At 38.7% G+C, this 13,097-nt stretch overlaps 1 protein-coding gene across 1 annotated transcript in view; it reads left to right on the top strand.

The window, feature by feature from the left end:
* The first annotated feature begins 331 nt into the window (after positions 1 to 331).
* The window catches only part of SHPRH (SNF2 histone linker PHD RING helicase), a 44,149-nt gene continuing 31,383 nt past the window's right edge, over positions 332 to 13,097 (top strand). Inside the window, exons 1-11 of the mRNA XM_084283440.1 lie at positions 332 to 436; positions 839 to 916; positions 1,913 to 2,586; positions 3,002 to 3,131; positions 5,022 to 5,240; positions 5,592 to 5,670; positions 6,445 to 6,595; positions 7,355 to 7,460; positions 7,961 to 8,217; positions 8,618 to 9,313; positions 12,703 to 12,954. Coding sequence (XP_084139566.1) covers positions 1,945 to 2,586; positions 3,002 to 3,131; positions 5,022 to 5,240; positions 5,592 to 5,670; positions 6,445 to 6,595; positions 7,355 to 7,460; positions 7,961 to 8,217; positions 8,618 to 9,313; positions 12,703 to 12,954 — 2,532 coding nt within the window. The 5' untranslated portion in view covers positions 332 to 436; positions 839 to 916; positions 1,913 to 1,944. The remainder of the gene's footprint in view (positions 437 to 838; positions 917 to 1,912; positions 2,587 to 3,001; positions 3,132 to 5,021; positions 5,241 to 5,591; positions 5,671 to 6,444; positions 6,596 to 7,354; positions 7,461 to 7,960; positions 8,218 to 8,617; positions 9,314 to 12,702; positions 12,955 to 13,097) is intronic.

The following is a 13,097-nucleotide window of genomic DNA, read 5'->3' as shown; positions in this document are numbered from 1 at the left end:
TGCAGCCATGGGGCTTAGCCTGCCCCTACGCAGTGACAGCTGCCGAGGAAACCCCTCCCTACACCCCTGCTCTTGGAGCACTTTCTGGCGCCTTGCCCTCGCGCCTGCGCACACCGCCAACGACGCCGCGCCCTCCCTCCTGCCCCGCCCCTAGCCCCGCCCCACTGCGGGCAGCCCCTCTTTCCCCGCCCCCTCACGCCGCGGGGAGTCACCGCGCATGCGCCGCGCGTTCCCCCCCTCACGCTCCTTGTTACGCTAGCGGGGAAGGGGGCGGGAACAACGCTGCCTTCCTCGCCTCCCATTGGCCGCCGGCCGGGCCGGGGCGGGTGCGCGCGCATCGCCGTGCCCGGGAGGTCGCTGCCGCTGCGCTGCGGGCCGGGGGCCGCCTCCCCCCTCCCCACGCACACCGGACGTCGGCGGGGCGCGAGCCCCTGCGGTACGTTAGTGGCCGTTAGCGACCGTTGGCGGCAGTTGGAAACCGTTGGCCGCCGCGGGGGGAGCCCGGCCGCCCCCTCCCAGCTGTGGGCCCCGCGGGGAGCGCCTCGTCCCGGCGGGGCTCGGCTCGGGCAGCCCCGTCCCGGGGAGCGCCCCCTGCCCGGGTCCGGGTCCGGGTCCGGCTGGGGAGCGGCGGGGCGCGGGCCTCAAGAGGGGGGAGCGAACGCGGGGCCGGCCGGCTGCGGTGTCCTGCGGGACTTTGAAAACCAGCCGCGGTTCTGAGGATCCTGCCCTCTTCCCGCAGGAGCCCTTTAACGTTAGGATGTTGGGATTAGGAGCTTGGGGTGTTTGCCTCTCGGCTCCCGGCGCTTTGGTAGCGGTTGTGTCTGTGTTTCCTTAACAGTTGCGTGCGGAGGCTGAATCGGCGTGGATGTGTAAATATTTTCCTGTTGTGGTGACAAAGAAGGCGCTGTAATATGAGGTAAGAAATCTGCCGCCGTGTTTAAGCTCCTTATAAGGATCCTTATAACTGTCAAAGATAGTTTTCTTTAAAAACGATGACTGCTTATTTGAGTACTTAAGCATGAGCATGTAGTCCTGAGTGTGTAGTCATTAGTTTCCCCGATAAGTCTAATATTCCATGATTTTCTTCTTCATGTACGTTGTTTAGCATGTGGACTTTATTTTCTAGTATTTTATCTATAAAATCTGTTCCTTGCCCAGGTTGTGGCAAGGAGCTGCAGTTGTATCTTGATTAACCTTAGCAGTTAGTTGAATTCAGTAAGCCTAAGCATTTAGTTTGCTGATTGGTCTCACTGAAATGCATGGTGGCAGAAGTAAGGGCTCCTCTGCAAGTAGTTTGTATATCCAGCTCTCAGTATGCACAACTTCCTGGGAAAATAAAGTGTTCGGTCACTGGGGACTTCTAAGGACAGAATTTGATACCTTAGTATCTAAACTATGTTTTATGTAATAGCAGTTTCAGACAGTCCTCTGCTAAGTTTGCTTAAAGTTTCATTCCTATGTAGGCTTTGGAAGAAAAGGAGGGGCACTCTGCTTGTCGCTTCCCCACGCCCACCTCCAAATCTCTGGTACATCCTGCGCTTTTGTTTATGGTGTTTCTTTTGCTGTCTCCCTCCACCCCCAGCTTTGAGGGATTCCAGTGCTTCTACATCTATATCTGTCCCACAAGATTCTGAGCAGTAGTGAAATATAGCATTCCTGTTGATCTCCCTCTGTAACTGTCTGGCAGAATGAGCTGTAGTACAAGACAAATTCTTCGCATCCTCTTTGTGTAAGGTTTTTGCATAGGGACGGGAGATGGTCTGTAAAACTGCCTACTGATCAGTTAGATTTCTTAATGCATATGCCTGCATCCAAAACTTTGCAAGTTTAGCAGTAACTGCACAGTCAAATTTCAGTGTGAACATTTAATTTTGCAATACTTATCGCTGACTAATATAAATTCATCTCACAGAGTCTGAAAATAGCATCGAGAAAAACGACAAAATGAGTAGTCGTCGAAAGCGTGCACCTCCATCAAAAATAGACGATGTGAAGAAAAAACAGCTCTGCTGGAATATGCATGAAGACCGGAGAAATGAGGTGATAACATTAGATGATGAAATGACCAATGAGGATGATGTTCCAGGCCCAAGCACTTCCTCTTCGTCCTTCATTGTTATAAATGATGATAGCACTGATGAGGATCTCAGTCAAAAAGAAGACACCGGTTCAAAGTCTGTTAAATTTTTTACAGTTAACGACGAAGAAGACTCTTATTCCACTTTGACTTCTGTGTCAGTACAGCTAAATATTACTGTCCTGCCATACCGTGCAGATGGGTCCTGGAAAGCTTTATTGGGAGAATTTGCTCTTTGTCATCCTTCTGAGCAGATTCTAACTGAGGAATTCCATGAAAGGGGCTTTACTTTGATGAGAGGAGAATCTGATGATCACCTGCAGGTCTGTGTCCATAAAAGAAGCGAAGAAGAGTACAGTAACGAAACAAAGGAATACCTGGGTGCTTATGAACAAATTATTATGGTGGAACCAACTTTAGGTGGTGAAATATTGGAAGGCTTGCGATGGTTGCAAAAGAAAAAGATAATTGGCCTTTATCAAAGACCTGCAGAGGCTCAGGCTTTAAAGGTATTGATTCGTATATCTATTTTTGTTGTTTTACGTTTTAAAATTTCTTTTTTGTTGGAATTGGAAGATTAAACACTGCTGAACAACGAAGTCTGTCTTACAGTTTTATAATGTGATGAAATACATAGTTTCTGCATCCTTTTGCAAGTGTTTTTGGTGTGTTTTCTTCTGAAGACTGTCTTTACTGTTGCACCATTACTAACATTTTAATCAAATGAATTAAGGTAGCTTTTGTCTGTGACATACTGTATCTTCCTTACTGTTACCTTGGCAAAGTTCATCATATCTGTCTGCATCTGTTTATTTTGAAGGTCTGGTAGCTAAGGTTTTTCATGTAGAAGGCTATGAAAATTACAGTGTTTTTATTTATAATGTCCTTAGCATTCTGATAATTAAATGATTAAACATTTCATAGGTTGGAATTTACCTTCTGGAAGCTGGGCTTAGTAAACCAGATTTTCTCAGTGATGGAGGTGGAAGACCCAAAAAAGCTAATCAGCTGATTCAAAAACTCATGGAAAAGTTCTATAGTTTTATAATTCCAGGTAATCTGATTCAGTTGAATGTTGATTAATACTTTTTGTTACTTTTATTATTGTCTCTTTTCAGTAGTTTCAAATATAAAGGAAAAGTTATTCCTGCCATATAGAGCAGCTCTCTTTTTAAGTAATATTATTAGGTAATAAACTTTCCGTATTAGTATCCGACCATTAATCATATGCTAATTAACTTGTGGACAAATTACAGATGGTAATCTTCCTTCTCTACAGATAAGGCTCTGAGGCACATAAAAGCTTGAGACCTTACCATCTGGGGAGTAAATGCAGATTTCTTTAATGCATGTGAATTATTTGAACAGATGTACAGTAAATGGCTGAAGATACCTAAGAAATGTTTATTAAAAAAAAAATTAAACTCAGAGAAGTTTTATTCCTAGTTTGGTGCCTAACACAACCATGGCAACAGATTTTTTGTTTGGTTTATACTGTAAAACAATCGTAAAGAAAACTGCATTGATGAAGTTATGTAGAAATGAGGGAGATGTTCTCTCCATCCTATTGCTTTTATATTTTTTTTCCTCGGTGTACTCATCCTGGTAATGTTCTTGTAGAGGGTTTTGAGACTTGGAGTTATGGATTCCATATCAAGTTAAAGCAAGCATAGGATAGATGCATTAATGAATCTGCAAAAGATCAAAGTTACACTTCACAAACGTGGTAATTTCATTGTAATTTCCATTAAGTTAGGAATCTCTGTGAGAGGATCCCTTGGAGTAGTTTCTGTAGCTCTCTGGTGTTTGTGCCACGTATATTTCCTTTTCTTTTTTTTTTTTTTTTTTTTTTTGAGAGGTGTCACAGTGGTAGTCTGATTTAATTGTTGTGCCTCCCAGTATCATTTTTCTCTTTTTTTTTTCAGTATGATGTTATAGTTTTAAATGTACCTTAAAGGTCACTTTGTGATGATTATGCTAGGCTTGAGTTGCTTCTTAATTTTGGTCTTCTGAGAAAAATGCTGCAAGGTGGCTTTCTCTCCAATACTAGCAAGGGTTAGTGTCTTTATTTGAACTGTAGGGTTGTACAGCTCTTCCCAGGTTTTATTAGTACTGATTTTACTTGGGACCTAAAATGCTCTCAAAACTTGTGCAAGCCTTTTGTTGCCTCATCTTACTTCAGCTTCCTAAAATACTGACCCTTAAATTTTTCATAAATATTTGTTCTGCAGTGCATAAGTTCTGTGTATGCCCATATACCCAAATTTCATGGAAAATATGTATGTACAAGGTCTTCTTTGCTAAGTCTCCTAGAGGGTACATACTTCTCTTGAGGTAGGATTATGATTTCTGAAGTGTGAGTTGTCTGACTTCTTGCAGTGATATGATGGGAATTCCATGTTGTTAGACTTCTACAATTTTTATAGCCAGATGAATAATTTAAAAGTAACATGAAAACTTATACTGAAGAGATTTTCTGATTGTTTTTAATGTTTTCATATCAAGAAGGACTTTATTTAATGAAAAATGAACAAATCCTTTACAACCCACTGTGATTTTCCCCTTTCTCTAAGTCGATCAACCCGTGTGAACATTTTAAACTGAAATGTGAGTTATTTGTGATTCTTTATCCACTGGAAATACTTAGTGGAAGGTATTTATTGAATAAATAAGATCTGGTCATTCTGTGCCTAAACTCTGAAGGAAGAGCTTTTCCAGTTATATCCATTTCCATGATGGCAGTAGAGTGTTAATGTTAGCATCTAGGAAAGTGTTCTTTGTTTCCTACTGCTGGTAGCTGAGTCAGGTGCAGTTGTGACATGTTTAAATGATGTTTTGCTTTGTTTGTTTTCATGGCTTAAATAAGTATGTTGCAGCAGAACTTACTGAAATGTTGACAAGAGTTAATTGATAATGCATCTCTTGAATGACTGGGTGTACACAGATGTGCTGGAGGAAGATGAAGAAGAATCAGACATGGAACTAGAGCGCCAAAATATCGAAGAGCTTTATGACTTTGTAAGGCATACCCATCAGCAGGATATCCAATTGCTGAGAGAGGATGTGCAGCATCCTGCCTTAATTCCTATTCTGAGGCCGTACCAAAGTGAGGCTGTGAATTGGATGCTTCACAGAGAGAACTTCACAGGCACTCCAAGCAATGGCAAGTATATGGGCCTGGAAAACTTGTATAACTGAGGAAAGTGGTGTTGTATTGTGAGCATAATGTTTTCTTACTGTTTGATTAGAAGCTTTGTTAATTATTTCATTACTATTTTTATAAAAGGTGTGGCTTATAAAAGCAGCCCAAGTGGGTTGCTTGGGTAGTGCACTAAATGAGAAGATAAATATGCTTTGCTGATCAGCGGATGATACAGCTTGTTGGTCATGAAGCGTGGTGGACGTCTGCTTCTTTTATTTAAGTGCCACAATAAGGCTAAGCAATTCTAAGTACTGTTCTAACTACTGTTTATAGAGAAACCTTGTAATACTATTATGACCTCTTTCTCCCTAGAAAATGCACTGCACTTCTTATGGCGAGAGGTCATCACTCTGGATGGAGTGAAAATCTACTATAATCCATTTACAGGCTGGTACGTTTCTATGGTCACCTCTTTAGAGAACACCTTGAAGCTGTACTTTGTGAAAAACCTTATTGGCAGCTTTTATCTGGAGAATACAAGATAATCCATAATTCTAGCTTTTCAGTTAACAACTAAAGAATTAGAACAATGATATATTTGATTTTTAATGAAAGGGCAAATTGGAGTATATAATACATGGAAAAATAAGTAAATCTGGAGTTGAAGACCGTTCTTAAAGCTGCTTGTATTTGATGTAAGTTTTTGGTTATAAGATTAACATTCTTTTAAAATTAGAATGCTGGAGGCTTCAACCTGTTCTTCCAATGCTTTTAAAAGCTAAAGGAAGGAGGCAGCATAAAGCTTTTTATTAATGCAATTATTATCTCAGTTTCATTTTTCTCATGAATTTGTTTAGAACAGAATCTTTTGCTAGTATGCTTTTTTCCTGTTGCGTGTATGTAATTTTCAGAATATGAATATAAATATATTTTTATTTTTGTAGACTAATGTTGCAATACGCTAAGATTAGCGAAGCAAAATCTATCAGGGTGGAGGTGTGGGGGTAACCTTCTGCCATACACATTAATTTTGACCAGGTTGGAACACTCAAAGCTTGCAAGCTTTTGTCAAGCTCAGTTTATCTAATAAAAGATATTACCAATTCGTAGGTACTACCCCTTGCTTTGCTGACACTGTGCTGTGTGTATATTCCTGAACAAATGCTTCTGTCATACCGTTCTGTAATCACTGATTTTCCTCTTGGGAATGTACTTGTTTTTTTAGTATTATCCGTGAATATCCATGTGCTGGACCTCAGTGGCCTGGAGGTATTTTGGCAGATGAGATGGGTCTTGGAAAAACAGTAGAAGTGTTGGCGCTTATTCTGACTCACACCCGACAAGACATTAAGCAAGATGATCTGACATTACCTGAGGTGAGGCAACTAGGGTAAGATTTAATATGAGGAAATTACTTTTCAGATTAATGAAATGTGTTTTATCTCTAAGTTTACTATTTTGTTTTATATTAATCCAGAATCAAAGCTGGATTAAAGTACAGTAAAAACTTTAGCTTTTTACTATGTGATACGTGGTGACATAAATAGTGGAGTAGATTGCATGAGTGGCATTTGATACCATTCCCCTTTGTTGAAGGGGGACTAGCAGGCAACTGCACTGTTAATAAGCTGTTAATAGTTTCCACACACTCCAAGAGTGTATGAATTTATAGTTTGGTCTGCTAAGTCAGAAATTGTTCTCCCCTTCACTTCATTTTATTAATAAGTATCAAACATCTATTAGACAAGCTGTATTGCTTATTTGTTTTTGTCTTTCTGGCTGTATGTACAATATGTATTTTCCTCTCCTGCCTTTCCCCATCCGTAATCTATGTCAGTTACAGCTATAGATTCCTTCAACTTAGTTCTGAAGTTGCAGAGACCCCAAGGGGCTTGCTGGGCTGCTCTTCTGTTTTAGTGTAGGGTGTTGAACAGCATTTGCCAGAAAACTGAGCCAATGGGTATCATTCTACCTACTTAAAAATAAATAAATAAATAAATTAGAGGGATCAGTGCATCGTAAGAGTGCACACTTCATTAACAGTTCAAGCTTTTTTTCAAATGTGAAAAAATTAAGTTCAGAATTGCTGTGAAGAGATGTGAGCTGATAACACTATTTAATGTTGTCTGCCTTAGGGTAAGCTTGTGAACTTCTTTGTTCCACCTCAGCCTTTAGAAGGAAATAAAAAGAAAAAAACAAGGGAAATGGAGTTGAAATTGAAAGAAAAAATACAATATCCCAGTAAGTATTTCTGATGAATTTCTTAATGCATTTTGCTTTTGGCATAACTCTTGTGTTGACCATTGGTAGTGAGTTTAAGGCCACTCTGTGATTTTGCAGAATGAAGTGGTTCTTTCACTGAGTATTTTGGTGTAAGGTTGTGTATGTTTAAAAGTAAAGTTACCAACTCAGATGTCTGCTATAGAACTGTGTGTACCTGGGAGTCATTTTGTGAGAGTTCATTCATCAAACTGAAATAGAGAGTTTCTAAACTTCAGTAAGAAAAATTAGGAGGTAGTTATTTTTGTGGTTACTCTGTATTGAAATATGCATGTCTCATCTGAAAAGCGATTCATAAAACTACCTCAAGTAAAGTATTGTCAAAACTACTGTCTGTACACACTTTGCATTTTTTTAGATAAGCACAGACAGTGTTCAGAGTTCCTTTAATAGGTGTTCTCCAAGGTAACTGTCATTTTGTCTGAGCTGTAGTTTTTCTTCTGCTTTGGTTATACATGCAGGCTTACGAGTGATGGTATTAGCAGCTGTAAAGGAGATGAATGTGAAGAAAGGAGCATCCATTATTGCAATATTTAAGTATATCAGTGCTGTCTATAGGTATGACATACAGAGAAATAAACGTCTTCTCAAAAGAACTCTAGAAAAACTAATTGCAGAACAAGTAGTGGAACAAGTCAAAGGACATGGTCTGGCTGGGTCTTTCAAGCTGGGAAAGAATTACAAGGACCAGAAGAGACGAGAGAGAACCAAAGAACAGGTAAAACTTGCTTCAATAGCTACTTCAAAGAATGGTGCAAAGGCAGAGCTTTCTACCCATTGCATACTGCAGTCAACCAAGTTGTCTCTGTGACCTAGTTCTGTGATACTGGCTTATTTATAAAAATGAAAAAATGCACAATTTGCTTTGAAATCCATAGACAAGGAAGCAGAAATTATAAGTAGGTTAAATATGGGGCTAAACATTAACTACATTTGTCATGAGTCCTGTAAAATACTGCTGTAGGGGCTGGCAGATACACTGTTCTTACCTTGCAGTTGTGTGGTAAACACTGGTAAACATATAGGATGTTTATATCTTGATGTTAAAGTCTTCCTTCCAAAGGAAGAAAAAAAGGTGAGGAGAAAGTCTGACAATCTTGTTTAATTTTACTTTGTAGATAGCAAGGACTTCAGAAAGGACTCAGAAGAAGCAGTTGACTGATACTAATACTCAAACCAAAGAATCAAAAAATAGTGATGTTACTTCTGAAAATGTCCTTAAAATCCCTTTACAAGTAGGTATCGCCACAGAAGAACATGATTATTGTGCAACTAGGAAAAACAGCAAGACATCTGAAGTAGATCACAAGACCTCTGCAGAAGAGAATGATGTTCAGCAGGAAGCTGTGGTCCCAAAGTCTCTTGACTTGCATGGCAGCCTCCTTGTTTCCAGTGACGTTAGCAGTCATCCTGATCTTGATGTTCCTAAAGGTAAAGCTGATATCAAACAGGAAATCCCAAAGGACCAATCCTCACATTCCCAAGAACGTGCCAGCAGTAGTGTGCAGCATGCAAGTTCTGTGTTTCCGTTTAATACCTCTGAATATCGTTTTGAATGCATCTGTGGTGAGCTTGGATTGGTTGACTATAAAGCTCGTGTGCAGTGCCTGAAATGTTCTTTATGGCAGCATGCAGAATGTGTAAACTACAAAGAGGAAAATTTGAAGATCAAGCCCTTTTACTGTCCCCACTGCCTTGTGGCAATGAAACCAGTTTCTACAGGAGCAACTCTGATAATTTCTCCAAGTTCTATTTGTCATCAGTGGGTGGATGAGATCAACAGACATGTGAGGTCATCATCTCTTCGAGTTCTGGTAAGATTATATATGTTCATCTTCTGGGGAGTTATTTTATCAAGGCTTGGGGCTTTCTGTCTGACTCTCTGTATCATGTAAAGTTCAGACGTTTCTTTGTCAGAATTCTGTATTCCTTGCTGATAGACCGTCACGTCTGTTTTGGCAATACGTGATACACTTCTCTCCCTGAAAGATGTCTGCGTTTAGTTCTTCATTTTTTTCATTGTTAGTTGATCATTGGGAGACAATACAGTGAACTAGATATCTTTATCATACAGAAGCAAATCTTGAGTAGTAGCAACAATGCATGATTTCTAAGAGGGAATGCTGTATGCGTCTTTTTTTCCAAAAGATTATTGAGGAACTTAGGAAGGCCTTCCTATAGGTGTTTTTAGCTGTATCGACTCTCACTGTATACTTAGCAGCTCCCTGACAGGTGTTTCTCACTTCTTTGTAGATAAAAACAAATGGTTTAGTAGGTAAAGGGTATACTTTGGAATTCTGTTTCTCAGGCTTTATAGAAGTCTTGGGCTTTCAAGTTTACTGAAAATAACACCGTTACATCTTGGGCATTTCTCTAGAATGTCTGACATGGAATAGTATGTTGCTTGTCTGGAGACCTTGTATCATCTCTTGATTTCTCATTGAAATAAACTTAATTACACATACAGTAGTTGTGACTGTACAGGATTTTTTTTTTAATATAGCTATTACAGTATTCAAGGGTAAGCATTGCATTTTATTAAACTGAATTTATTTCAATTCAATTATTTATCTCAACTAGATGATCTTTAAGGTACCTTCCAACCCAGACCACTTGGTGATTCATGATGTAGTCAAGTCTTGTCCTTCATAGTTTTAATGAGCAAAAACCTTTCTAATGGTAAGGTGCTTTGAGATACTTAGATCCTTTGTATTTTGAATAAGGGTAAGTAGATAAAAAGAAATCTTCACAACCAAGAATGTATCTGATATCTTCAGTTATCCTTCAATTGTCCATTTGTACATTATATAATGTACAAATGAATTCTAGGCCTCCAGTAAGTTGTGTGTGTGAGTAGTCTAACTAGCTTAGATAACTAGCTTTATTGCGGCAGCTAACAAATGAGTAGCTTGCACAGTTTTCATAGGACCTAGTCCAAGTTCTATACCAGCTTTGATGAAAACTGTCAAAAATAGATTTACATGGTAACAGGAGAACAGCTTAAATACTGAATGTCATTACTTTAAAACTGTGACACCTTCCACTCTAAGACACTGTTTACATCTTCTTTTAACTGCCAACTGTAAGCCATCCAGAATGGCTTTCAGTGCTGTTTCAAATGAAAAGTTTTTTTTTTTTTTTTCTGTGAACTTAAAATGAAATGAATGCAGACATTTTGAAGTATTGACTTTCCCATGTTAACAGATTTTGCATTGCATGTGAATGATATTTTTTATTCTTTCAACTGGTCATAACCTGTGGGAAATTCTACAGATTTTGTGTAAAAGAACAAAGAATTAGTATTTATCAGTAGGTCTTGCTTTGTAGCAGGTTGTCTTTTCCTGCTGCTGTGGAAACAACCAAAACTTGGCCAAGTTACAAACCTCCAGAAAATCTGTTCACAAATGCTTCAAAGAGATCATTAGACTTCAATAGCTATTTTTCCTTAACAGTTGTTTCAGTGAGCATGCTCTGTGCTTTGGTGTTTTGTTTTTTAAATCTCCTTCTCTGTCTCTTTTTTTTTCTCCCTTGTTCATGTGCATTAGCCAGGTTGTACTTGCTCAGTTCTCTTGTTCTGGGGCTGAACAGAAATGTTCTGCAGGAGTTTCTTGCAGTTGACAAAAACTTTGTTGCTATATGCAGAAATGTAGAGCAAGATTACTGGAGTAAAAAAATATAGTAACAGTGAAAATAACAATTTTAACAGTGAAAATTAAACAGATCAAGGGCTAAGTAGGGGGAAAATCAAATGAGGTTGTATATCATCACCTCAATTTTGGTATTTCTAATCATTTGTTGCCTGAATTAAGAGAGCATTAAAGTTTGTTACCCTTAGGGACTGGGTATCTTAAGTGATTAAAACCAAGCATTTGTAGACAACTTTAGATAACAATAGACTGTCTTGATTAGAATGTTTATGTAATCACAGACTGAGAGACATATAGAAGGATATTAGCTGATTGAAGATGTGACTAGAATTTAGATGTTTTCTAAAAAGATGGGGGTATTCCTGTATCTATGAGAAGAAAACCAAACCATTTAATGCTGGGATTCAGCATTACATACAGTTCTAGGTGAATGGTAAGAAGTAGCTAATGACTTCTTATGAAAATGTAGTAAGCAATGGATACATGTAATTTTAAAGAGTGTTCCTGAGATAAATGGGGAGCAAGAGAAATCAGTTTTTTATGAGAAAGGGGGGGGGGGGAAAGTTGATTGCTATATAGCTCTGGTAATGATTACTTTTAGCTAGAAGTCCTGGGGATGACAAAACTCTATTTTTGTAAATGGATTTCACTGATTGTTTGCTATACCACTTGTTATATGAAATTTTGACATGCTTTGGTATTCTGAGTATATTAGGACTCATCATATTAGCTGTGTTTTAGATATAAAATGCTATCACAGGGAAGCATGTAGTAAAACGTTTGGTTTAGTTTGTAAAATTTTTATTGAAACTGCTCCATGTTTCCAAAAGGATTGTACTTAAAATAATGAGGGAGATGAACTACTTCCGATATTACAACAAATGTCACTATGAAAGATTTATTATAATATTCTGTTGATGCACAGAGAACTGTTTCTCACTAGGGTATTCTTTCTATGTCATGAGTCTCTGTGGAGATACTTTTTGTAGATAAAACTGTACCCAGAGTATTATTTTCTGTTTTTAACTATTTTATTTTACTGCATGCTACTGTCTTTGTCTAATCTTCCATGAAATTTTCACGAAATTCTTTGGGGGGTAGATGAGAGGATTGAGAGGAGAAAGGTAATATACATCTAGAGTAAATGAGAGAAGAGAGAGCATGTAACACTGGCATAATGCTACTTCTTACAACATAAAAGAATATTTAATCTTGTCTACAGCTGTTGATACACAAAATTGTTGTAGCAAGTTCTAAAATTCTTTTTTCTTCAAAGGAGAAACAAAATCAATACTTGAAGTTTTGTACAGATGTAAATAATTATACATGAAATTGCATCAATGTATTTCATTTGTTATTTTGTATTACTTATGTTTTCTGACCATACTAGTACATGGATACAGGTTTTGTGAATGATTTCCTATTTTATGAGGGCCACATCTAAAAGTATGCATGTATTAAGCCATACATGATAGATATGGTATATTTTATTTTTTTCTGAAATGTCTCTTACCTTAATTCTTCGCTAATGAGCTACTGAATGAAAATCCATGTAGGTATATCAAGGTGTGAAGAAGCATGGCTTTTTGCAGCCACACATGCTGGCGGAGCAGGAGGTGGTTATCACCACATACGATGTCCTCCGCACTGAACTGAACTACGTAGACATACCCCACAGCAACAGCGAAGATGGGCGGCGTTTCAGGAACCAGAAGCGGTACATGGCCATCCCAAGCCCCTTAGTAGCAGTGGAGTGGTGGAGGATCTGCCTTGATGAAGCACAAATGGTTGAATGTACTACTGCAAAGGTATAACATTCCCACTCATGCATTTATTTAACTTGAAAAGGTTTTGACAAGCTTATTGTAAATAATTAAATAAGACTCCCCCCGCTCCTAGCATTCGGTGAGCTTAGGTCATTTGTCCTTGTAGCTTGCTCTTCAGAAGTGAA

Source organism: Netta rufina (assembly GCF_964035555.1).
Source record: "Netta rufina genome assembly, chromosome: 3".
Classification (NCBI taxonomy): Eukaryota; Metazoa; Chordata; class Aves; order Anseriformes; family Anatidae; genus Netta; species Netta rufina.
The sequence above is the reverse complement of the archived record's forward strand: the minus strand, read 5'-3'. Positions and strand labels throughout refer to the sequence as shown.